This window comes from Topomyia yanbarensis, chromosome 2 (genome assembly GCF_030247195.1).
Source record: "Topomyia yanbarensis strain Yona2022 chromosome 2, ASM3024719v1, whole genome shotgun sequence".
Taxonomy (NCBI): Eukaryota; Metazoa; Arthropoda; class Insecta; order Diptera; family Culicidae; genus Topomyia; species Topomyia yanbarensis.
The window spans coordinates 308342159-308368972 of NC_080671.1; the positions used below are offsets into that span (position 1 = coordinate 308342159).

The 26814-nt window shown below is 40.6% G+C and overlaps 2 protein-coding genes across 2 annotated transcripts in view; one reads left to right on the top strand and one right to left on the bottom strand.

The window, feature by feature from the left end:
- The window catches only part of LOC131683516 (uncharacterized), a 29142-nt gene extending 11836 nt beyond the window's left edge, over positions 1-17306 (top strand). The window contains exons 4-5 of the mRNA XM_058965554.1: positions 739-1037; positions 16834-17306. Of these exons, the coding sequence (XP_058821537.1) occupies positions 739-1037; positions 16834-17000 (466 nt within the window). The 3' untranslated portion in view covers positions 17001-17306. The remainder of the gene's footprint in view (positions 1-738; positions 1038-16833) is intronic.
- Positions 17099-21538, bottom strand: LOC131683515 (RNA exonuclease 1 homolog). The gene is made up of 8 exons (XM_058965553.1): positions 21227-21538; positions 19936-21170; positions 19601-19877; positions 19076-19541; positions 18942-19019; positions 17851-18441; positions 17503-17762; positions 17099-17438 (listed from the first exon to the last, which is right to left on the bottom strand). The coding sequence occupies exons 1-8, from the start codon at positions 21324-21326 to the stop codon at positions 17359-17361; spliced, it is 3087 nt and encodes a 1028-aa protein (XP_058821536.1). The 5' UTR covers positions 21327-21538; the 3' UTR covers positions 17099-17358.
- Positions 21539-26814: the final 5276 nt, after the last annotated feature.

Below are 26814 nucleotides of genomic sequence, written 5' to 3' on the forward strand. Positions count from 1 at the left end.
ACCTCGGTGTGCAAACTTCTAGGTGAACTGTGCCTTCGAAGTGCATGGGGGAATTAGCGAGGCACCGCAGGACCGCAGAGATTAAAACATAAACTTCCGTTTCTTAGTATTGCATAACCGAGTCAGCGTGACAGAGTATATAAATGGTATAAATAAAAATGAGCAAGCTAAACAAACGTGTGTAAAAGTGCTCGAAAGTTTGCCGCGGTAAGCCTATGCAAACAAATACCTACATGTGCCGATTCCATTCATGATCATATAGTTGCGCTTCGCAGTTCAATCTCGAGTACCCGACCGCTCCCCGTTGCCGGCGCGGTGGTCTGGATGGCAAGTATAGTAATTGAGTCTGCATAGACAACCCCTTCGTCACCATTCAGCGTCACTCAAGGGGGTAATCTTCCGCGGACATGCCGCGCAAACTTGTTTGAGATCTGCGCACAGATGGCAGAGGAAAAACTTAACCCGATACTTACCCAGTTATCTACTGGCCTAGTTTTGTTTTCGCTCTCGACAATAGAAAGTAAAATTACTGTTTATGTTCAATTGTACAATACCAACTAACTGAATTATGCAATCTCATTGTTATCTGCTGTCTGGTAGCACAGTCGAATTTATAGGACTGGCAAGAGAAACAGGTTTGTCGCTTTGAGACGTTTAAATCTTCCGCATAGTTTATTATGTGAAAAGGATATTCTGCTTTTGATAGTTGTACACTGATTGCTTTTTTCAACCTTTTAGTAACGAAACTGATGAAACGGAAAGAAAGGCTACCGATTTCGCTAGAACAAGAGATGGGCGCTCAAAACGCGGCGTGTACAATCTCTACTCGATGATCAAATGTTCTACTGGATGTGACCCGATAATCTACAAAGGCTACGGATGCTTTTGCGGATTTCTTGGATCGGGAAAAGTATTGGACGGTATTGATAGATGCTGCAAAATGCACGACTACTGCTACTCCTCCGCAAACTGTCCTATGTTTTTGGAGTATTTCGTACCATACCTCTGGAAATGCTATCGTGGACGACCGCTATGTGGTAAGTCACATCATCTCAAATAAGGTAGTTTAAGACAAAGATGATATAAGATATCTAGCAGTCAAAATCTACGAATAGGTCTGTTATAAAAAGCCCAGCGCATTCGCACTAATCTAGCAACATGCACACGGATGTATCTTTCATTATTTGCACCCGCACGCCGGTCTGTCCCATTAGAATTTTTGCCAATTTTGCTTTTATTGTCCTAATCGTCATTTTTATTTTTTTATTTTTGGGCTACATTTACAATACTGACAACATTATTCTAGAAATCGTGAAAAAAACGAGTCAGATTGTTTCATTTTAAAAATATCTGCATGCCAGTCCCATTTGTAAATTGATCGCAAATCAGTCTCGCATTAATTTAAAATTGTATTTCCAATGACCTGAGTGGGTCCCTATATGGGTGATCTTGCATTATTGAGCTACCAGGTATAGATTATAAACTATTCAATCAATTTACAGCATTCTTGATTTATCGTCGGCGATTTCAAGGCACCCACCCCAGCCTTGCTAGCTATGCGCAATCATGGGAGATACGCATGGCGTGCAAGGAAACTAAAGAGCGTTCATCATACGCGCGGTTCTGACGGTTGTGATCAGCTAGCTTGCTTCCTTTCTACATTTAGAAAAATCAGAATCTTCTCCGGAGGGATCTTACAAGGCTGGATAGCTCTAAACTAGGTGGGTGGTCTCTCAACTGAGAGTGGCGCATAAACCACCCACTTACTTACCTCGGAGGCTCGTTAGGCGTTAGTTAAAATCGTAGGTTCACGTTTTAGACCGTGTTTGAATATTGATAAGTTCATATTATAATCGGAATATTCTCATTTTTGCGGTGTAGGTTGCGTGGATGATTGCGAAAAGCTCAAGCATTTGTTTAAGCTCAAGCATTTACATGGAACGCGTTGTTTAGTGGATATGAGCGTCATCTTTTTGTTTGGTCCACCTGAATGCATTGGACGTATGCTACGGGCCATAAAGATAGGGAATTCCGGACGTAACCGTTTCACGATCACGCGAACACGGATATTTGGAGGTTCACTTCGCGTTTGTGAATTTATAAGTGCTAAACCGTTCACTTAGTCACCGGGGTGTTATCCTGTTTGCGATATCGTGGGCGTAGGTGTGAGTTGATGATCGCGAAGGATTCGAGCGTTTGTATGTTGACGTTTTTGTCGCGTGTGCTAGCGTGTATGTAATTTCGCGTGTATGCATTATTTTCTATGAGCGTGTGGCCATTCACACGCTCGCGTGTTCTTGAGTGATCGCGCGTGGACCATGAATATACTTAATTTTTAGTGTATGGTTCAGATGCTAGAAGAGAGTGAGTTCTCCTATTTCACTAGAATTCCCGGTCATATGGCCATGGAACGTGTTGTCTAGTTCTTTTCTTTTGGTTCAACTGAAGGCATGAGTTTGGGCTGCTAAGTTCAAAGGTAGAGACTTAATTACATAATTACGCGAATGGTGGGTTGATGCTTGAGACTGCGTTTGTGAATTTATATATAAGTAAAGCCATGTCAAGTGATCTTCGAATTTTTCGCAAGATCACCGATTTTAATGAGATATATTTTATTGTATGGGGATTGTGGTGAATAATATTTCGTTAAAACTACTTTTTTTCTTTATAGTTTAACCCTTAAACTTTATGGCAAGATAAAATTGTTAATTTTATATCTCGAAAACTACTGAAGATAATTGAATGAATTTTTATACACTAATTAAATGGTATTTACACTATATCATAAAAATATTTCTACTGTATAGTTGTGTGAATAACGGTACTTTAAAAATTTCAATTGTATTTTTTGTTGTGTTCTTCAACCTAAAAATTTTCAAAAAGTATGTCGAACTACACGGCAATCTATCACTTTTCATTTTTGTTCCTATCGAGAATTATGGATTATTTTGTGACAGTGCGCTCTTTCATCGCACGGATCACTTTGATGCAGCCCTCGAGAACTTATATTGTCGCTGTTGTGCTATCTTATGACAAGCGCCATTTAGCACTTTTCGACAAAAACGATTTTTAAAGATTGAGATTGAATATCTTGAAATTTATAAATGTTAGAAGCTTCTCGGAGAAGACAATCGATGCTTCTATGTTTTTTGTAGTAATCTCTCAATTTATGCGAAGATGCTTAAAATGTAAACCAAAGTCGCTCGCTTATGTGCCATAAGTGCGCATTGATGATAAAATATGTATAACGTGTCACAAATGTGCACAGAAGATTTCATATAAAAAAGGAATCATAAATGATTCGTAAAATTATGCGTTATACTGCCCAATGTTATACTTTTTCACGTGGTATCAACACTATTAGATTACAAAATGATGGTATTGAAACACAAAGTTTTCAAAATTTTTCTCCTTTTTTCGGGAAAACAGTAAATAAAATCTAGTTTCGTTGACAATTTAGAGATAATATATATCAAACAATGTTATTGTTGACAGGCGACTAGACGAAAAAAATATTCTTCTTATATAAGTTTTGGTCCCATAACAAGAACCTAGCTAATGTTCGTGGTTGATCTGTATAGGAATTATGTATGTCATCAGAGACATCTGTTAGCCTTTTGGCTTCAATGAGCACTTGATGCTAGGATTGTTGTCTAGTTTTTTGTTGTCACAAGATAGCACAACTCGATCTATCGAGAAATTGCCGCTTGTCATAATCGTGTTTCGCTATATCTCAGTAACTCAGCAGAATTCAAAAATTCTTAAAATGCCACATTGTAGAGATTTTAAAATTCAGTAATATGGCATATCGAATTCAGTTCACCCCAAAATGGGGTTTGCCATAAGATAGATAGCACAACAGCGACGATAAATTGACAACGCCGCAACGTCAGAATGCGCAACTTTTATATATGGATTATCAAAGGTGAATGTTTTCTGGATATTTTGAAAAACTTTTAGATTTATTGAACCGAAATATAATTTTTTATTATAAACGTTACTAACAATTAAACTGTATCGCAAAGAACCGAAACTTAACTTATATAATGAGCTTATGTTATTACCATCTCCAAAGACACTTTTGTTAGTCAAAGTACATCTATGTTTTATCCAAATTCATTATTAGTCTACAACATTAACCAGGAAAATGGAACATCTTATGACAACAGCATTTTACTTCTCGATTTTATGTTCACTGAGTGATCTTACTTATAAACAACGGTATGTTTTCTGAAAATAAAGTTTACTTTGAGGATGTTTTTCAATAGCATTGATAATCGTCAATTTGCATAAAATTATGTGCACGTATGTTCAAATATGCCCACTGCTCAAGTTTGCACAGCGACTGCCAACATTCGAGCGCGCCGGTCCAGGACATTGAATGACAGAAAATTAAATCACTCCTGAAAAATATAATAACGCTAAAAGGCATGCAAATTACTCGGAAAAAATTCACCTTCAATAATCCGTATGGAAAAACTTGTCTTTTTGGTCTAATATCAGAGATGGCAATACGCTCTTCCAGAGCAATGAGAGCAATGCGCATTCCGACATTGCGACGTGCGGCGTTGCCAATATGTATGTTCTCGCGGGCTGCATCAAAGTGGGCCGTGCGTTGAAAGAGCGCACTGTTACAAAATCATCCATAGCTCTCGATAGGAACAAAAAATGAAAAATACAGGTTATTGAAAGTGGAAGATTCCCGCGTAGTTCGACATACTTTTTGAAAAATTTTAACGTGAAGAACAGAAGAAGAAATACAATTGAAATTTTTTATTTTAAAAAAAATACCGCTATTCACACAATTATACAGTAGAAATTGTTGTATGAGATCATGTAAAAATATCATTTCATAAGCGTATAAAAATTTATTCAATTACCTTCAGTAGTGTGGAAGTTTACCGTGACTTAACTTTTTGTTGGTTCCGACAGCATAAAGTAACAAGTTACTTTACGCTCGTCCGGACATGCCGCAGACTCAGGTGATTCGCATTCGCTAAAAGACCCTGACTCCTGCGATAGCAGACAAAGGGTTAAATCGCCGGTTAACTCTAAGCTTGATCATATCACGTTTTTCTAAACTCGCTTCCTTCAATTCCTTGCTCTCCCTTGAGTAGTATGTCAGGGTAGCAAGATAGAATTCCTTAATATCGGTAGGGTCACTAAAAGTTGACATAGAATTATAAAATACTGAAAACACAGATCTCAGACCAAATCCAACCCAAAAAATGAATGTTGAGTAGGATGTGTCCAAAATCAATAAAAATCGGTAGTTTTCGGTAGGGATAACAATATATCGGTTGTTTTGCCTTGGTCATCTGTGAATCGGTAGGGAAGACCAAAATCGGTGGGACTACCGATAAATCGGTAGGTCTGGCCACCCTGAGTATGGCTCTTAATATTGAAAAATATATTTCACTTTCCAGTCCCTTGCTAATTGAATGTCGTTAAAAAACATACCTTGAGTATCATACTATGTTGCGTTTCGGCTTCGCCTCATCAGAAACCGACACTAACTTATTGTCGGAATAGATTAGCGCCGGCTTGACGCAAATCCCTTAAAACTAAAACACTATGTGTTTCAATCGAACGACTGATCAAACGTGATGTCCCGTTCGAGCAGAAGTTCTGTTTATGCCGATGAGACACAGTGAAGCCGAAACATGTCTTGGCTTAGCAGGCCTATGCGAAAGCACTATGCTATATTTCACCCTAAGGAGGAAAATTTGGTAAAAACCAAAATTTCTCACTAGGGTGAAAATTTTGTTGGTAAAAACCAGTCTTTGTACAGGAGGGCACAAATCCTTATTTCATACCATAGTAGTTTCGGCTTCACTGTGTCTCATCGGCATAAACAGAACTTCTACTCGAACGGGACATCACGTTTGATCAGTCGTTCGATTGAAACGCATAGTGTGTTTTAGTTTTAAGGGATTTGCGTCAAGCCGGCGCTAATCTATTCCGACAATAAGTTAGTGTCGGTTTCTGATGACGCCGAAACGCAACATAGTATGAAATAAGGGTTTGTGCCCTCCTGTACAAAGACTGGTTTTTACCAACAAAATTTTCACCCTAGGGAGAAATTTTGGTTTTTACCAAATTTTCCTCCTTAGGGTGAAATATAGCATAATACCTTCAGTAGTTTTTGAGATATAAAACTAACAATTTTGTCATGCAATAAAGTTTAAGGGTCAATAAAGGATTTTTTTTCAAGATTTAAGAGTCTCGGAGACTGTTTTCGGTGGCTGAAAATGGGTTACAACAAGAGATTACAACTACCAGAGGGAGGAAAGCACTACTGTCTTCATCCCAGTCATCAAATTTTCTGGCAGAGACTGCTCTGCTAGATTTCTGTAAGTCTTGGTTTGGCAGCCCTGTCAGATTTCTGCGCGCATCTTGTCGGGTTAGTTGAACTAGGGCGAACTCAGTTTAGCTCGCGTTTTCGGGCAAATATTGACAGGAACAGAGCAAAACCCTAGCATAACTCGGAAATAAATCGTGCAAAGATCCTGGCAATTCCTACCTGGTAGAATTTAGCACGAATCGAGCAAAACATCTGACAAAGATGTGGCAGGAAGCGTACAGAAATCTTGACCGTACATTCCTGGTTGGATTCTGGCTAAAAGTGAGCAGCATCGGTTAGTTTAACCGCTTCTGTCTGAAACGGTTGTTGCATTTGAGCGAATTATTTGCCAGAAATCTCACACAAATCGCGCAAAATACCGGCAGAAACGCTGCCAGAATCAATTTCGCTTTGCTCAACTTTTGCTAACTTTCTGCTCGCCACGGTGACTGGGATGTATTCACGAACTGAAACATGGGGTCTCGCTCTAGCATATTGTATTCCATTACTTTGACATTGGGTGTATCCCGGGGCAATATGTATCACAATAATAGGTCTAGCTTAAGTAAGAACGAGATAATAAACCATCAGTGTAAACAGCGGCGTGCGACCTCTAGTAGTTATAATCTCTTTTGTTACAACAAAACTAGAGTCTGTGGTATTATATTTATATAACATAAACAACGCCTTTGAACAAAACCATTTCAAACAACTTAGGAACGGCACTAATCGGACTTCATTTTTATCACCTTTTTGTGAACTGGAAATGATTGAGGTATATTAAGTATCGCGCACAGTGATATACATAATCGGTTTTTTTTATAATTTTGGTAAAAAACCAACCCACTTAAAACGGTTTTTTCATGGGAAGATTGGGTTTTTTGATATTTTAACATTAATGTATTTTAGTCTATCTTCTGACCTCGCACAAACCAGAAGCTAAAAATCGCTACGCTATAGCAGGCTATAGGCATCATTGAAGCAAGCTACCGTTTTGTTCTATATCAGTGCACAAACAATATTGTATCATTGCCCCTGGCTGTGGGGTAAAATAAGTTTGCCAAATGAAACAAAAGTGCCCGTGCTACGCGATAACACAATTTCGATTGACTTTAAGAAACCTCGTGTTAGATCCACAGTTCAGGAGGTGGAACAACTAGTTAAAGGCTTAATCTCGCTGAAGTTATGTACATTCAGCTCTAGGGGCAGATCACTCTAGGAATGTATAACAAATTTGCATCAACTTAGAAAAAATTCATTTAATTTCCATTTTTGCATTTACTTTGCACTCCCTCGCAGAAAAGATAACTTAACAATCGTCCTACGCTGATCCACTTTGTTCGATGTTTTGTTGAATGTAGGGCTGTTTTTTTGCAGGGTCTTGACGTCTTACACGCAACGCAAAAAACATTGCACGCAACGCAAAATGCATTACGAATTTCTATTTTGATGGAAAGAAATGCATTTAATTTCGCTAATTTTTAAAAATGCATCACAAGTGATCTGCCCCTAGATTCAGCTACACCGCGACAAAAACTGTTTTTATTACGTTTAGAAGTTTAGCCCAGGCAGAAAACTTCATTGCAAAGAACATCATGCAACACGCGGACGAATTTAATAACATCAGAATCAAGATCCCTGTGTATCCGGCACCGCACACTAAGGAAGATTACATCAAACGAATTCTGTCGCAATATGCAAACTTTTACGAATGACGCTTGGAGAAATGTTTTCACCGGTATTCCCAATGGCGTTCGTATTGTGAGGATGCGAGTGACTAAACCAATATCTTCTTAGGGACCGTTCGTATACCATGTGGACAAAAAAATCTTCGTTTTTGACCTCCTCCGTCGACAATCGTGGATAATTCCTGAACCTCTACCCTTCTCCCTACGATGTCCACGTCGACATTCAAAAAAAATTGATAAAAATGGGCTTTCAGAAAATTATCAATGTATCGCACTACTATGATGCAGGAGGAATTAAGGGAGGTGTCTGGTGTAGTGGGCAAAAAATCGACTTTTTTTATCCGCTTAACCCTCAAAAAGGCAATCGGGTCTCAGAGGCCCGGCACGTTACAATTTTTTAATTACAAAAAATGTGTATGCAGTATAAGCACAGACTAACAGACATAACACTATGAGGGAATTCCCTCAAAAAACATCGATCCGACAATTTTCCCAGAACACTAGCTCCACCTTTTATTCACAGTCCCAAACACTCATTTACTGGTGGGTTATCCCTCAGGTTTGGGAACAATTTTTCACTAGTGGTCTATCCCCCATATGCTTGTTCATATGTCAGTGGCGCCATAATTTCAAATGTGGCCACAGTCCCAACTACAAATATATTTAAAATGACCGTTTAAGGCGGGCGAAGCTTTGTTTTTGAGTGTTATGTCTGTTAGTCTGTGGTATAAGCTTGGGCATGGAAATTTTGATAAGTAGCTTTGAATTCTATAACAAAAATAAAAAATTGTGAAATTTTCATCTATGGAGTGATGCGCAGCTATGTTTGAATTTTTTACATGCACAAAAAGGCCTGACAGGCCCGGTGTGCATGCAATATTTACTAGGAATACCACGTGTTTTATACATTAATATTTATCTGAAAAAACATTTTGATGAGTTCTTCTTCATATTAGCAGGAATTTCTTTCATGTTTTGATTGGTTTTATCTTTTTACCTTTTCTTATAAGAAAAAAATCTTGAAAGTTTGAGCGAATTCTATACATTTCTTTTATAAGAAATATAAAAATAGCATACGATAATGACGTGTGTCATATTTTTTTGGGTAAATACTTTTATTTCACCCACTATGGTCTACTTGACAATTATTTGGATAGAACATAACCTAACTCTGTCGTTATAGTCTATTTTTGTTTTGTTTTGTGTTATAGTTGTCGTAATTATTCAAATTGTAGGATCTAAAAGCAACAAAAAATTGAAATGGCTATAAGACGATATGCCCATGTTTTCAATAGTCTCAAAGAATCTGAAATAACGGAAGAAATTCGAGCAAATTCAACAGCAAACGATTCCGAAACAGATTTGCAAAGCGAGGAAGAAGATGTGAATGATATTTCTTCCGACGATGAATCTGATGCAGAAAAATATGAATGTGTACTCCGGTTATGCATCAGAAGAAATTAATAGCAACCCAGAAACATTTATTGGTCGTGTTCAAACGAAATGGAGCTCAGAACCAATCGACAGTCGACGTGATCTTCAGAGTACTCACCTTTTGAAAAAAAAATTAACCTTTTTACATCCATTGCCTTATACGCTGAAATCGGGATTTGCTGCGTGTTCGTACTCATCATCCTGTAATTCCGGAACCGGAAGTCGGATCAATTAGAAATTCAACAGCAGCTAATGGGAATGCTGTACCTTTCATTTGAAACCAAGATTGTAAAAATCGGTAAAGAATTCGCTGAGAAATGGGTATTATCTGGAAATCTGGGAAATTATCTTAGGAACTTGGTAAGTTCCCCGGGGCATCAAGAAAAGGTAGGATATGGGATACATATTGTGTAATTGAAATCGTCGTTTGCTGATTGATCATTGTGGCGGATATGCACACTTTGTTGTAGTGTTGTAGTTTCCAGCCTGTAATCGCAGGGGCGAGTCGATATTTCGGATAATTATTGGCACTCTGATGCTGTCATGATGTTCTCTATATCATCTGCATGTGAGGTATGTCATGATGTTCTGGGTAGACGGTTATCAAGAAGGGTATGCACCGAAGACTCGTGAAGTAATGGCATATTGTAGATACAGGGATAGGTTGGTGACATTCTACTGTGAATGAGAGAGGGGAAAATGTATTAAACTTGGACATCAATGGTTTTCAAAAAGATATAGATAAGAAAAATATAGGGGTGGTCACGGCTTGCCAGGACGTCCCAGACTGGCACATAGGGTGATCTACCTCGGGCCCGAAGGGAATCTATTAGTTGGGACCTGGCAACACAGTACTCTGCGCACAGCCAAACAACATGCTCGATGTCGTGATAGCCGTTGTCACAAACACAATGATTACTTTCAGCAAGCCCTATACGACGGAGATGCGCGTCAAACGAGTAATGGTTGGACATGATCCTTGACATCGTACGAATAAAGTCCCGGTTCACATCCAATCCCTTAAACCAAGCATTCGTTGATACCTTCGGGATAATGGAATGTAGCCACCGTCCCAGATGCCCATTGCTCCATGAGGTTTGCCAACTATCTAGCGTCCTCTGACGAGAGATACTGAAAAATTCGTTGAAGCAAATTGGTCTTTCGTAAGTGTCGCCTTCTAATGCGCCCACCTTGGCTAAAGAGTCCGCCTTCTCATTGCCCGCAATAGAACAATGTGACGGAGCCCAAACCAAGGTAATCTGGTAAGATTTTTCAGATAAAGCACTCAGATATTCCCGTATTTTCCCCAGGAAATACGGTGAGTGCTTTCCAGGCTTCGCCGCACGGATGGCCTCAATGGAGCTGAGACTATCCGAAACGATGAAGTAATGGTCTGAGGGCAGGGTGTCAATGATCCCGAGAGTATACTGAATGGCAGCTAATTCTGCGACGTAAATTGAAGCAGGATCATTGAGTTTGAATGAGGCAGCAAGATTTTCGTTGAAGATACCGAAGCCTGTGGGCCCGTCGAGAATTGATCCGTCAGTGTAGAACATTTTGGCGCAGTCGACTTGGTGGTATTTGTTATAGAAAATATTTGGGACTACTAGTGGGCGAATATGATCCGGAACTCCACAAATCTCTTCCTTCATGGATGTATCGAAAAATACAGTTGGATCAGAAGTATCTAAGAGATGAGCACGGTTGATGTTATACGTAGATGAATTGATGTTCTGTACCATGTAATCGAAGTACAAGGACATGAATCGGGTCAGAGAATTAAGCTCGACAAGCCTTTCGCAATTTGCAATCACCAATGGGTTCAGAATATCGCATCGAATGAGCAATCGATATGAGAGGTCCCAAAATCGATTTTTCAGCGGAAGAACGCATGCCAGCACTTTGAGACTCATCGTATGGGTCGAGTGCATGCAACCCAAGGCAATACGCAAGCAACGATACTGGATTCGCTCCAGTTTGATGAAGTGTATGTTCGCAGCGGAGCGAAAGCAGAAACATCCGTACTCCAACACTGATAATATCGTTGTTTGGTACAGCCTGATTAGGTCTCCTGGATGGGCACCCCACCATGTTCCAGTTATTGTACGGAAAAAGTTGATCCTTTGTTGACACTTCTGTTTCAGATACCTAATGTGACATCCCCAGGTACCTTTAGAGTCGAACCATACCCCGAGATATTTGAATGTTGAAGCCTGAGCAATAGTTTGATCCATTAATTGAAGCTGTAGTTGCGCTGGTTCACGCTTTCTAGAAAATACGACTAGCTCAGTTTTCTCCGTGGAGAACTCGATACCCAGCTGGAGAGCCCAAGCAGACAAATTGTCCAAGGTATCTTGCAGTGGTCCTTGCAAGTCGACGGCTTTAGGACCTGTAATAGAGACCACACCGTCATCTGCAAGCTGCCTTAGCGTGCAGGAATTGACAAGACATTCGTCAATGTCATTCACGTAAAAATTGTAGAGGAGAGGGCTTAGACATGAGCCCTGGGGAAGGCCCATGTAGCTAAATCGTGATGTCGATAAATCTCCATGCGAGAAATGCATTTGTTTTTCAGACAACAGGTTTAGCAAAAAGTTATTTAAAATTGGCGAAAGACCATGCTGGTGCAACTTCTCATAAAGAATGTTGATCGAAACTGAATCGAAAGCCCCCTTAATATCCAAGAATACTGATGCCATCTGCTCTTTGTTAGCATATGCCATTTGAATTTCTGTTGAGAGCAACGCAAGGCAATCGTTCGTCCCTTTGCCTTTGCGGAAGCCAAATTGTGTATCTGACAGCAAGCCATTTGTTTCGACCCAATTATCGAGGCGAAACAAGATCATTTTTTCGAATAACTTCCGGATACAGGACAGCATTGCAATCGGACGATACGAATTGTGGTCGGAGGCTGGTTTTCCTGGTTTTTGGATGGCGATGACCCTCACCTGTCTCCAGTCATGTGCGACAATGTTACCCTCAAGAAACCTATTAAATAAATTCAACAAGCGTCTTTTGGCAGAGTCTGGCAGATTCTTCAACATGTTGAATTTGATTCTATCTGGCCCCGGGGCTTTATTGTTACATGACAAGAAAGCAAGTGAAAACTCCACCATCGTAAACGGTGTTTCGTTCGCGGTATTGTAAGGCGACGCGGCGCGGTAGATTTTCTGTGCCGGGGCGGAATCCGGACAAACCTTCTTAGCGAAATCGAATATCCAACGGTTTGAATATTCCACGCTCTCGTTAGTACTGTTTCGGTTTCGCATACGTCGGGCCGTGCCCCAAAGAGTGCTCATCGATGTTTCTCTTGTTAACCCGTCGACAAACCGGCGCCAGTAACTGCGTTTTATTAGCTTTCATTTAATTTTTCATTCGCTTTTCTAATATCGCGTACACTCGATAACTAGCAACTAACCCGTCGTTCCGGAAGGTTTTATACGCGGCAGCTTTCTCCGCGTACACGTCTGAGCACACTTTGTCCCACCACGGGTTGGGAGAACGTTTTTGGGTGTTCACGTCGGGTACTCGTTTCATCTGAGTTTGAATCGCGCTATCGAGGATCGAGTTGGTCAAAAACTTATATTCTTCCTCCGGGGGAAGTACCTGTGTTGAATCGATAGTTTTGGATATCTCAGCAGCGTAGCTCTTCCAATCAATATTTCGTGTGAGGTTATAGGGAACATTGATTGGTGCCGATGGTCTTGAACCAGTGGTGCAATTACAATTGGTAAGTGGTCACTACCGTGGGGATCAGATATTACCTTCCACTTGCAATCTAACCGTAGTGATGTCGAGCATAAAGATATGTCCAGTGCACTTGCTTGCGCAGGTGGTCTAGGAATCCGTGTCATTTCCCCTGTGTTCAGAATTGTCATATTGAAGTTGTCACAAAGGTCTTGAATTGTCGAAGATGGATTATCGTCGTATAGACAGCCCCACCCCGTACCGTGAGAGTTAAAGTCTCCAAGAAGCAGGCGGGGCGAGGGAAGGTGTTCAATCACGTTGGAGAATCTTCGATATCCCATCATGGCCCTAGGAGGAACGTAAATAGAAGCAATGCAAAGATCTTTGCCTTTGATTGTTGTTTGACAAGCGACAACTTCAATGCCTGGCGTCGAAAGGAGGTTGATTCGATTGAAGGAGTAGTACTTTTTGATCCCTAAAAGTACCCCCCTCCCCATATGAGTCTTCTCGATCCAAGCGGATAATGTTAAAATCGTGGAAGTTGAGGTTTATATTAGAAGTTAGCCATGTTTCACATAGGGAAAATGCATCACAATGATTGTAATTTAGCAAGTGTTTTAATGAATCAATTTTGGGGATAATACTTCTGCAGTTCCACTGTAAAACAGTGATCAGATCCCTGATTCCGTCTAATAAGTTAGTCATCGAAGGATACGATCGCTGTAAGGAGGGGCCATTGTTCAGTCAACTGTTTTAAAAATGTTCATACTGTTGGTAGAATAGCAACCAGCAAGCTTTTCATAGGATCGGTAATGTTGAAAGCTGTGAATATCCAGTCCACAATGTCAGAAAATTTAAGGACTGTAAAATTGGAGCACTTGGGATTTTTGGTGCCTTGGGTAGTGCTGGGAACTCCTGGTTGTATCTCAATTTCCCAAAACCAGGAGGTATTATCTTCGGATTTGTACTAGCACTTCCAGTTGATGAATTATTTTTATTTTGTACCCTTGTTTGGGACAACCTAGGAGACCCTTACGAGGAAGTTCAGGTGAGTTTTGATTAGGTCTTTTCCTAGAGTTTCCAAGCGGAGCCAAAGAATGCCCCTCGCAAGGGTCGTTAGAGGCGTTATCGTCAGTTGACAAGAGAGCGAATGGGTTTTCGGAGATAAGTGGAACAGCTCTTTTAAGCATTTCTGCGTAAGAGCGTCTGGAGCGATCTTTGGCGGATCGCTTCAGTTTATCCGCGCGAAGTTTGTACGTTGGGCATGTCAAAAGTGCATGCGGATTCTCCCCACAGTAAACACACTTCTCAGCGGGCCTACTGCAAGTATCATCCGCATGGCGTTCCCTACATTTACCGCACCGTTGCTTGTTGCTACAGTAGGTGGCCGTGTGACCTAGCTGCTTGCAATTGGAACAATTCATGACCCGCGGTACAAACAGGCGTACAGGTAGACGAGCTCCTCCCACTTCAACGTAGCTCGGAAGTGCAGATCCGGCGAAGGTTACGCGAAACGAATCTGATGGATAGTAATTACCATCTTCGATGGACTGTGAGTGCAATTGCTTGCACTCCAAAATCTTAACTGATTGAAGGTTAGGGTCCTTAAAGCGGCCAGCCCCATCATTCATCAGATCATCGACAGTTAGACCCGCATCACTTACCACACCGTCGATCTCCACATCACGAGAAGGGATGTAGACGCGATACTCCAGCGTAAAGAGGCTATTGCTAACGATATCATTGGCTTGTTTCAAGTCAGTAACGACTACGCGCAGTTTATCTGACTGAACCTTTTTAATCTTTACGGCCGAGTAGCGTTTTGTCAGCTCCCGTGCAACAGTTATGCTGTTTACCGGTTTATTTTTGGGCCGAAAGTATACCACCCAAGGACCAGCGGATCCATCCTGGTAAACCTTGACTCGGGGGGCTGTGAGACATTGGGGGGGGGGAGTGGATCGACCATAACATTATCTGTCTCCGAATCAGATATACGTTCCTCTTCTCCATAAGATTCGTATTCGGATGGTGATCCTTCTGTTTGTTCCATTTTGTTGCGGGAGCAACACGCTCGACCGCACTGTTTAACTTAAATCAAAATAAAAAATCAAAAGCAAAAAAGAAAAAAAAATCGATAAGAAAAGTAAAAAACGAAACACTTCACCAGTTGGTTCCTGACGAGCTGGTAGGTGAATTGATCCTTCGTTTGTTTTATCCGTCACCCGCGTGACCTTCACACAGTAGAGCTGATATACATGTAGCTCGTCTAAACAAAGCCGTCTTTCAGGCAAGAAAACTGTTTAGTAACGCACTTCACTGCACTACCTTCACCGATATCGCAGGTAATAATTATCACTCGCGGAACTGTTTATTAGTAATGCTTTACTGCAGCCTCTGCCACATCAAGCACCTTCGTACTACCGAAAAAACTAAACCATACCGGAGAGAACAAAAAGCACTTGTTTGTTGGGTTACGAATGAAGTCGATTTTACATTGAAATTTACTGTAGAAACGTTGAAGATTATTGTTTTTGTATTGTAGCATAACATTAGAATTTAATGTAAACTATTGTAAAATTACTGTACTGTCACAGTGAATATTATGATTTTGTTACTGTACATCTCTATTCGGGCATGCACACACAATCACATACTATGCTGTTAGCAGTTTGACTAATTCAAAATATTAAAAAAAAATTAAAGATAAGCGTTCACACCAATGGCGATACAAATTTGTTTTATTTATAAAAATATAGTGCAAGGTCCACGTGGACATTTCCAATACCCTCACGTACCCCCCCCCCCTCCCTTCCAATTACAAGCGAGAACTTTCTTGTGACCCCTACCCTCTCCTAAATTGTCCACGTGGTGTATAAATGACTGCTTACATGACTATCGAATGCAAGTCACCGAAGGATGGCATAATCTATTAGCAAACAACGCTGATCATTTATCCCGGACAGACCCGTGCATGCCAATTTTGTAACCAGACAACCCACTACGGAAAAATATGCGCCGAAGAAAATAATTAAAACGGAGAAGAATTACCCGTAGGAGTTAAATCCGCAATAATAAACAACATCTAACATCTAAACTGAGTTTTACTCATCTACCACAGTCAACTCTAACATGCAGCCACCAACACTTACAAATAAACCAAAAACAACCATCCAATTAACCAATAATGAAGGGACAACGTCCACGACAGCCGCTCCCAAACCTACAACCAGCATCACCAATAAAGAAGCAAATACCGATGAAGACGGATTTACAACAGCGACCCGCAAGAACAAGAAACAAATAAGAACCTTTGACCCTGAACAGCAAGAAAGCAGTACCGATGATGACATGGACGTGAACGATAACGCGATAGATGGCAAACTGAATGAGTTCCAAGCTGCGACGGATAGGGCAATTAATGCCACACCGCCAAGAAAAAACACGCAGCAGCAAATAGCGTCAACAAGATCTGGCAGACCGACATTCTTAGTATATTTTAGTTCTACTTATTCTAATAACATAAAATATCCACGGCTCAGTTGTGATAACGCGTTGAGCCATCAAATAAATCCATGAAAAAAAGGATTCTACTTTAAAAAAAATCACAAACCTTTGTCGAGCCATTTTATACACTTTGTTCCAATCCAGTATGTAATAAGTAATTTTTATTTTCATTTCCAGCCGTCGATCACGGAGAATGGGGTGGTCCTAACTCGTGTGCCTCTCGTTTATGCCATTGTGACCTCTCGTTGTCCAAATGTTTACGCCGTTACCACTGTCCGCGGAAACGCAACGTCTGCACTACATCACCCTTGAGGCTACTGCAAAACCTCGTGATGGTATTTTAGGGCCATTTCATTAATCTCACATGCATACCAAATACATGACACATGTCGATGCGCAGGATAGGATATGCCAAGTACAAAAAATTAGATTTAAAATGCGATTTATGGTTATTCCGTTTTTATTAAATAATGTGCAGTAGAAAAATCGACTGCTTTTCTCGAGTCGCTGTTAACAACTATTTGTTCAGGGTAAGCCTAAAATAAGTTTTGCGAACGTTAGAAATTACTTCACATACGCTAGTATGAAAACGTAAGAGCGGTGCAATGAAAAAATAAAATAATAAATAACGATGATAATAATGTTAAGCATATTCTTATTGTAATTTGATTCTGATGCTATCCACTTCCGTCCATGTTCTAATCATAGGATACGATTTCTTAAATAATGCTTGATCAGTTGAATACACACTACCGAATCCTCAGCACTGTCGTGGCCGGCATCTAAAACACGACGAAGCGAATTATTCGAAAGCAGCTCAATGTAAGCAACGTAAACTCAACTTACCATTTTCTTGAATTATTTTCTTCAGATTCTCAATACAAAGTGTCTTCAAAGCTCGCTTCTTCGGTGGTCCCATTTTGTGGGGATACAGTACGGATGTATCGACTACGACGTCGTGAATCAATTTCAGCGCCTTAAAATCACTCTCCAAACTGTGACCGACGAGAATTGATTCGGAGTTGAACATCGATAATAGAACGACTTGTACGTTATACAGCGTTGTGGTGGTATTGTGAAGCATCTGTTCCGTTATTCCGGAAAATCTGAAAACATTGATAATGTTTAAGGCAAAGTTAGAAATAGTTTTTTTGTGCACATTTTATTCAGACCGAAAAAAACGAATTTACTTGCCTGGTATTGTAGTCGATTACCCGATTGGACGGTTTAACCAGAGTATCGTAAACAGTTTTCTCGTTAATATCAACTACGGTAATTCTGGTTAACTCTAGCCCAACAGTAGTATAACACATTTCGCAATCCAGTGCGAAAACGTCTTTTTTCGAGGGGACATATCCTTCGGGTGGATCGATCGTCTTTACGAATCCGGTAAGATTGTCATAATCCAAATAGCTGGTAACATGATAGTTAGCGTACATACAACCGGCTGATCCTGCAGGCTGTTGGCAGCAGCTATGCATATTATCCGCAAAACCACGCCGGTAGCAGGTGCTTTTGTTGTGATAGTTGCACGAATCTACAGCCGGTTCGTCGTATATATCCAGATTGTACACCTTTGAACATCGAGAGCAGTACCTTTCATTTTCATTGGGAGGCCGAGATGGTTTCGGAGTATACATTTTGGCCTTTCCTGGAGTTTCAGTCGCACGCGGGAACCCGTTCATTTGCAACTGTTCTTCGGTAAGAATACATTCGTATATCATTTTATATGCTACCGTGGAGGGGGCAGTGTCGATATTATAGCTGGATTTGACTTCGGTTTTCCTGAAAATTAACATCACACATGAGAAAACACGAATCTAACATTCAATGTAGTAAGAGACAGCGGTGAGAACAAATTTTTTTGGAAAGTTAGGTATTTCTTTAGTCAACAATTTCGTATAATACACGCTTACGAAAATTGATTGCGAACTGATATGACCGAAAAAGTTTTCAAGAAATGTGAATGTATTTGCTTAAGTTTTTCGACATCCGATTAGTCCCTTTTTTCGCCGTTATATAGGATCCTAATAGGTATCAATACAACAGGGTGGGGCGGATGTTTGTTTGCTATGTTTGCTTCTCGGAACGTATCAATAAAACAAACGAATCGAAATGAAGCTTGCAAGTGGTTAAATAACTATGGTCGTGCGCGAAACATAGCTAGTTTAATAATCAATCAATAGCAAAAAGCATGGCGCAACATGCTTTTATCTCCTTCACTTCTTGTTGACACGAAAAAATATGATACTATACTACACCGTGAATTTAACGTATCTACTTACAGTTTTTTATTAACACTCCAGGAAATGTTTTGTCCCATTTTTCCTGCCAGAATGACGTCGTGAGAAATTGTTTTGTTCCTGCAAGATGAATTATCGAATGATTGCGAAAAAAAAATGAAATAAACTAAACTAACTTATCCGCTGATCCGCTCCCTGCCTCACTGGCTTCTTTTCGCAGCTTATTAATTGTAAGAAGTGCACTACTCTTGTAGATAACTGGAGTGCTGCACTTTTTAACAACGGCCAGTTCCTCTGTTTGTGCACGATCCCATGCATCCTCACAGGTCGGATAGATACAGAGGCAGTGTTTGATCATTAGGTTGTAGAATTGCATTCGAATGTTGTAGGAAATTTTGGTCGAATCGGGCTCGAGCACCGGTGGAGCAGGCTTCGAAGGGGTAGCATTCGCAGCAGAAGCTGCAGGAACAACAGAAGCGGATGTAGAAGCTTCAGGCAAAGCAGGTCCCGTATGTGCCGTTCGTCCCGTCCCTTTGGGTGCTGTTTGCGCTGGGGTATTGATTGCTTTCATCTTTTTCAGGTGTTCGATTTTTTCCTTTGCCTTCTGAAAAGCTAAAACATTTACGGCAGGCGTGAAACGAGCTGAAATGATTTGAAAATTATTAAAAGCTCTTTTAACGCAAATTTTGCGCATCGTATACTTCTAGGAGTCGTTGTGATTGTATCTGGAGACTTGTAGAAGCTGCTAGAACTAATTGGGGACACCGGTGATTGCTCTTTTGACGGCGGAGTATTTGCAGTTGTAGGACTAAGAACCGGCGATCGCGGTGACCCGTTGCTGAGTCTGGGTGTTACTGGTTTACTCATAACTTTTCGAGTTTCTTCCTCAATGCGTTTCTTGGCATCTTGTTCCAAGCGTCTTTTGGCAGCTAGTTCTTCTTGCTGCTTGCGAACTATTTCTTGGCGTTGATAAACAGACTACAAAATAAAACGATTGAACTAATATATTTCATAACAAAAAGTATCGCTAACGTACCCTCATAGCATTTTGTACATGATTCGTCTTTCTGACCGGCGGTGGCGCTTTGCTAGTCGGTTTGGATGCCGTAACATTCTCGTGTGCAACGCGTTTCTTGCGACTTTCATCGTAGTACTTGTCGGCAAACATGTCGATCAGCTCTGTTTGATTACGGCTAGGGTTCACTTCAGAATTTTTCTTCTGCTGCTCATGGGTCGACTGCACCGACGACGCTGATGCGTCGTACTCTTCGAAAATCATTTTGCATTGTTTCATGACTTCGTCTTCATCGCTCTCAACGTCTATATCGCTAGGCGGATTATCGAGCAGTTCCCTGTAAATTTCTTCTGCTAACTCCACCTTTGGTTTAGATGAAGATGATTGCAACGTCGATGATTTATGTCGATTCTTCTCACTCTTTGTAGACGATGATGATGATGATGTTTTCTTAGAACTATTAGTACTGCTTCTCGTCGAGTCTCTGCTGGACCTGTGAGATGACCGATGACGATTTTTGTCCGATGATTTGCTACAATCTTTCTCTCTTGCAGAATTTTTCTCTTTATTACGCGAATCTTCCTTATGTTTCGATCTACTACGTTCCTTATCATGATCTCTGTCCTTTACAGATTTTGTTCGATGTTTGTCTTCTTTGTGCGAAGACGCTGAATGCTTTCCATCACTAGAAGACTTTTTCCGGTCAGATCCTTTATGATTATTCTTATCTCTCCGATGATCTTTGTCATCCCTACTACTCTTTTTGTGAGAACTTCTACTACTGCTAGACCTTCTCCTCGAACTGTCTTCCTGTTTCTTATCAAGTGTTTGTGGTTCCGATATTGCGGCGGATATTTTGGGACTAGCAGACTCAGTCTTCGTCTCAATTGAAACATTCTCAGCATCATTTCGCTTTTCGTCGTCGTTATCATCGTGTCCATTGCATGGAATCTCTTTTTCCTCTGCTTCGATTGCATGTTCCTCCTCCTGTGGTTTTCTATTTTCATTCTCATTGTTAATTTCGTCTGATTGTTCTTCTTTTTCAACTATTGAAGACTCGACTACTTTCTTCTCCAAACTGCCAATAGTAGATTTTACACTAGGTACATACTTAGGGGTTATTATTGTGGGCATTGGGATGTACTCCAGCTTAGGTTTCTTTTTAATTGGTCCATCAGATACTGCAACCGAACTAGCACTATTCCGGTTCAATATACTTTTTGGTGTTGCACTGTACGTTGCTGCTGCCGGTATTTCTGTAATTAGAATCCGTTTTCATGAATATCTTATGCATGAACCCAAAACAACTAACCTAGCTTGATGTGCTTAAAGTGGCAGTATGGTCTTGTACAGAGGTCCTTCTCAAAGAAAGGACAGTTGACTGTGCGAAACAAACCGGTAGCAGGAAGCATTCTGTCTTACTCTAGAGATCAAACTATAATACCACCAAAGCAAGCCACAGCGGATCACAATTTCAAATATACTTGAACTCTATGCATTTTTTGTGTACAACAAACTCGTTAGCTAAACTCATCATTTGAGGAGGAAAGAAAGTAAATTTGATAGAAAAATGACAGATGCTCCGAATTGAAAGCTGATTGAAAGAATCCCAAACCCGAAATACCGCCGAAGATTGACAGCGTTGTGCGCGTCAACAAAAAATTCTCTCAGAGACCTGGAACGTCAGCTGGTCCAACGCCAGAGTGGCCAGATTGTGTGTTCAGAATTTAGATAACATTTTGCTCTGAGAACACTGAAAAATAAAAATATGCATAGTTAGCATACTTTCTATTCCCGTCTCTTTTATTCTGCCGTGATTTTATGCATTTTCTAGCATGCACTTCAAGTAAGCATTCAATGTGTGGATAGACCGAATACGCCCAATGCATAAAATTTACAGCAGACGAAACGAGAGGCAGGTGGAACGGTATGCTATCGATGCATAAATAATTCTCTGTGTGAAGAACAACACGGTACTTCTATCTACACTGAAATTCGCTACATTGAATCTATTGATTTCACACACCATTTTTTTTTCAATTTGTAATGCGAATCTTTTCTAAAATCCACATTGCGACTTTTCAGCCACGAGTGAGAAAACATTTTAACGTTTATTTTTGTTTCGGTCGCACTCCAATATTTTAGTATATAGCAACAATTCGACGAAATGCTAGATTATCTCGAGATAGACAATATCAGCACATAAAAATTATCTGTCGCATATAAATATCATGTGATAACTATTTAAATTCATTGGACGTACATAAAAATTAAAATAGTTTACCACATATAAAATTGTTTTATAGTAGATTGCACATCAAATGTACGTACGAGCACTTCCCCAATCCTTCCCATCAGGAAAATGAAGAAAAAGCAGATCATGGCAAGGCACAAATCTCCGATCAACATTGGTGTAGAGTCTACCTAATTACGCCTCTGTTTATATTAGCCAGAGTTATGGAGAGTTTCACACGGAGAGCGCATCAAACGAGAGAGCAGCACGATCGAACTGAAACGGTGGTGTAACCCTAAGAGAAGAGAAGACAATCGCGTAGCTAATTTGATCCAGTCCTAACCTCAATATTGAACCAGCTTCTGATTGGTCATTTTGCCAGTCATGAGCGTTCATTATATTTATAATCGGGATGGAAAACAGTGCTGCTGAATCTATTCTGGCTATTTTTCATACACATCAACATTTCGTGCAAATTGAATAAAAGACCTGAATGACGCTACCCAAGCAACCAAAAGTGCGTATAAGGAAGCTGCATAAGCTTCCCGTTTTAAGTAATTTTGCGATAAGTTTTGTGTACCAATAGCGGCTTAAGCAGCTTTCATGTTCCATTAAAGCTTAAGCAGCTTGAAAGTTCGCTAAGAACTTTATGTGAACTTTAAAGTGTGCTTTTTAAGTATTATCCGAACTTCTGGTTGCTTGGGTATAGTTACGTGTATTGTTAAGAGAGACATGAATAAATATTTAATTTAATTTTTAAATGCAGCTAGCATTGTAAATCCTTGGTAGAGGTGCGATCTTTTAGGTACAATTATTTTCGGCAATTGTAAAAAGCATTCAAAGGGAATCTGGCAACGATGAACGCTTGTTGTCTTCAGATTTACGGCAGGGCCAAGTCTAGAAAATTAGGAAGAGCAAGAAGCCTGGGGTGGCATTGCGCATCTCGAAACGAAAGGAATATTGTATGCAAGCTTGTATGAAAAAGTCGATTCGAAATGGTTCCATAATGTCACCCCTGTTGTCGTCTCTTCTCTTAGGTGTAACCACTGAGAACTGACATACAAGTAAACTTTTCAACTTGTGTAAGAAAAATAACTGTCGCTTTGAAATGACAACAGCATGTAGACACTTGCCACTGGTGGGCGCTTCGATCGGCCAGCAATCACTATACGGGACTTGTAAGCAAACTTGGATACAATGGTGACTCACGCATGCAAACCTGTATGCGATGGTGATTTTCAACGTATTTTCATTTAAATGTTTACACAGGTTTTTCGGGAAAATTTGTTCTAGCTTATATGTCTGTTCTCTGTGGTGTAACCGAACGGCAGAAAGCACACGACAGTCACGGGAGCAAGACGCGCACGTACAACCGAGCTGCAGAACAACGCTAGAGGGACCGTACAACTGGCGCAATCGATACGATTTGTGTAAGGTAAGAAATATTGTGAATTGAACCTTTCAACATGAACGCAAAGAGCGTTCAAAGAATGCCGCGTCCAGCTAGTCCAGCTGCGGGCTGAAGAGCAGAGGAAAATATCTGCAAAGCGATAATGTGAAAAAAAGATGGCGACCGAAAAAAATTTTTGCCCACGAGAAAAGAGCTAGACCGGCTAACAAGCTGTAGAGCGGAAAAAAATTATGGAAGGACGAAAAAAACGCCATAGCTCATCCAAAGCGAGAACGAAAAAAAACCTGTAGCACAGAGAACAGACGTCCATCTTCAGCATTCAACTTGTGTAAAATCTCTAACAGTTTCGGAGGTAGTTTGGATATCTAAACCAGGTGCGCTACTGTCGTCATGTTTTTTTGTGGCTGAGTGCGACAGAATTGACAGCAGTTATTCCTCTACCCAGTCAAACTAGTCCGGAACCGATTCGGACTTCCAGGATGAATTCCAGCTTAAATACGTCAACCGATAGAGTCGGAATCGGTTGTTTTCTTTGAGCTAGATTCCATGCTGAATCCATCCAGGATTTCGAACCAGTTCCGGAATCGATTTGACGGATAGTTGGGATAGGTTGGTGTGGAGGCGCTAGTGTTTTTCGTATATTAATTCAAATGTTTACACACGTTTTTTAAATATTTTTGTTCGATCATGGATGTCTGTTCTCTGTGCCTGTAGTATCGGATACAAAAGAATAGAAAAAAGTTAGACCAGCTAGCGTGCTGAAGAACAGAGAAAGTTAAAAAAGTGAGTCCTGACGTGGAAAAAGTGCGACTCGTTCAATTTTGTAGCGCACTTAAAATCTGCAGAGCAAACGAAAAATATTGAACGTTATGAAGGGGAGACAAAATAGTAAACAAATATAAGTGTGTATGTCCGAGTTCATTAAACTGAACGCAAAGCTCTATCATTTAATAGCGTAGGAATTAAGGGCAGCAAAGAATGCATACTTGTATGTGTGACGGTTTGTTGTTCGCTGTTATTATATTTCTCTGTAAAGTGCATACGTTTTAGACTACGGACTGTTTGAGTGAAAAGTTAATTATGTCTTTCTTGTTGCAGATGAGTTATGGTGACAAAACACTCTGGCCGTTGGAGCCATTTAACGAAGCGGTCGACTCTCAGAATTTGCGTAGAGAATGGAGAGAATGGCGGAGAGCATTCGAATTGCTTTTGGAGTTGAGAAATGTCGAGTCACAACACGACAAGTTGGTCTTATTGCTGACACTTGGTGGCCGAGGGCTTCAACGGATTTTTTACAATCTAGCGGTCGTGCCAGAAGAGATGTACCCTGAACCGGTTAAAGTGCCGCTGTGTCCAGCGGAGACCCCGGAGTATGATAACGCGCTCAAGCGATTGAATAAATTTTTTGAGGGAAAACTGAATGAGCGCGTTGAGCCAGAGTTATTCTGATCATTGAAACAGTTACGCGATGAAACCTTCAATAATTTTCTTTTAAAGCTCCGTACGCAAGCGGCCCGATGTGAATTTAAAGAACGAGAAGAAAAGGAAATACTTCAACAGGTAACAATGGGAGCCTATGATGAACGAGTACGAGACAAGGGGCTCGAAAACGTGATGAATCTAGATGAAATAACGAGTTATGCGATTAACAGAGAGGTTTTGATGAAGCAGAAACAAAAATCGAAACTGTTTGATGCTGATCCAGAAATGGTAGCGGTGGTAAAGCAGGAATTTCGAAACCACGAGAGAAGAGGGCCTTCAAATTTCAAAGTTAACTACGGTCGCGGAGGACCGTATCATAACGTAAAACGTGATACCGCGGTATGTGACCGTTGTGGCTCATACGCCCATCGCGGAGATTCACGGAATTGCTCAGCCCGAAACGCGAAATGTAACCAATGTGGACAAGTGGGCCATTACGCTCGGAAGTGCAGAGTCGGGCGAATGTTTAATTCACGATTTTCATGGAAGCGCCCTACAGGTGAAGCAAACAGCGTTCTGCCAGAAGACAAATGGGTCGAAGAACTTCCTCGTCGTCCAATGACTGAAGATATTGCAAAGGTAGATTTCTGATGTTCCAAAGAAGTGTTGGTCCAAAACGAAGAAATTTGTTAACTTGAATTCCAATAAACTAATGTAATATTTTCCTCATAATGTTGTTTTGAATAGGTGGAGAAATTTCTTGGCAATGATGGAACAATAACATGCAAGATTGACTCGTTCCCTGTTATGTTCCTTATCGATTCCGGTGCATCCACAAACACAATTACCGAGGATGTCTGGAATATGATCCAGCACACTAATGTGGCAATCTTTAAAAAGAAATTCAAATGCAATCGTCAGTTTACTTCGTATGCAAATCATGAACCGCTTAAGGTGTTATTGGTGTTTGGAGCATGGATTTCGGTTAATGCATCGAAATCAAAAACGTATGAGGAATTCTTTGTTATTGCAGGTGCAAATAAATGTCTACTGAGCAAAAGAACAGCAGAAAATCTGAAAGTTCTGAAGGTTGGTCTTGACGTTAACAACATTGAAAGTAGCGACGAATCCTTCCCCAAATTTCCAAACATCCAAGTAAAACTGTCAGTTGACCAAAGCGTGCCGCCCAAAAAGGTTGCATACCTTAGGATCCCCGAAGCGATGGAACGAAAAGTGGATGAAAAGTTAATGAATATGTTGCGTAGCGATATTATTGAGCCGGCGAAAGGCGCACCGGAATGGATCTCACCAATGGTCGTTGTTCCTAAGGGAAAAGAGGATGTAAGGCTTTGCATAAATATGAAATATCCGAATGAAGCAATCCAACGGGAGCATTATCCTCTTCCTGTAATCGATACGTTCCTTAACAAACTTAGGGGGTCTACCTATTTTTCGCGGTTGGATATAACGTCAGCATATTATCATGTGGAACTCCACCCGGATTCACGGGGGATTACAAAGTTCATGACCGGAAGAGGTCTCATGCGCTTCAAACGATTATTGTTTGGAATTAATTGCGCTACTGAAATTTTCCAAAGAATCATGACAGAGATGTTGAGCGGTATCGAGGGGGTCATAGTGTATACCGACGACATTGTAGTAGCTGGTAAAACTCGACAGGAACATGACGCTCGTTTGCATGAAGTTCTTGCAGTGCTCCGCAATAACAATGCAAAACTGAATTCTTGCAAATGTGTATTTGGAGTTAAGGAGTTAGAAATCTTGGGATTCAAAGTCAGCTCAGCCGGAATCAGTCCATCTGATGAAAAAATTT

Excerpts from the sequence above, each read along its gene's own strand:
- LOC131683515 (XM_058965553.1), bottom strand. The coding sequence starts at position 21,326 with ATGCTTCCTGCTACCGGTTTGTTTCGCACAGTCAACTGTCCTTTCTTT. Across the intron at positions 21,171-21,226 it reads CTTTAAGCACATCAAGCTAG|AAATACCGGCAGCAGCAACG; the intron begins GTTAGTTGTTTT and ends TTCTAATTACAG. Across the intron at positions 19,878-19,935 it reads ATGTACAAAATGCTATGAGG|TCTGTTTATCAACGCCAAGA; the intron begins GTACGTTAGCGA and ends TTTATTTTGTAG.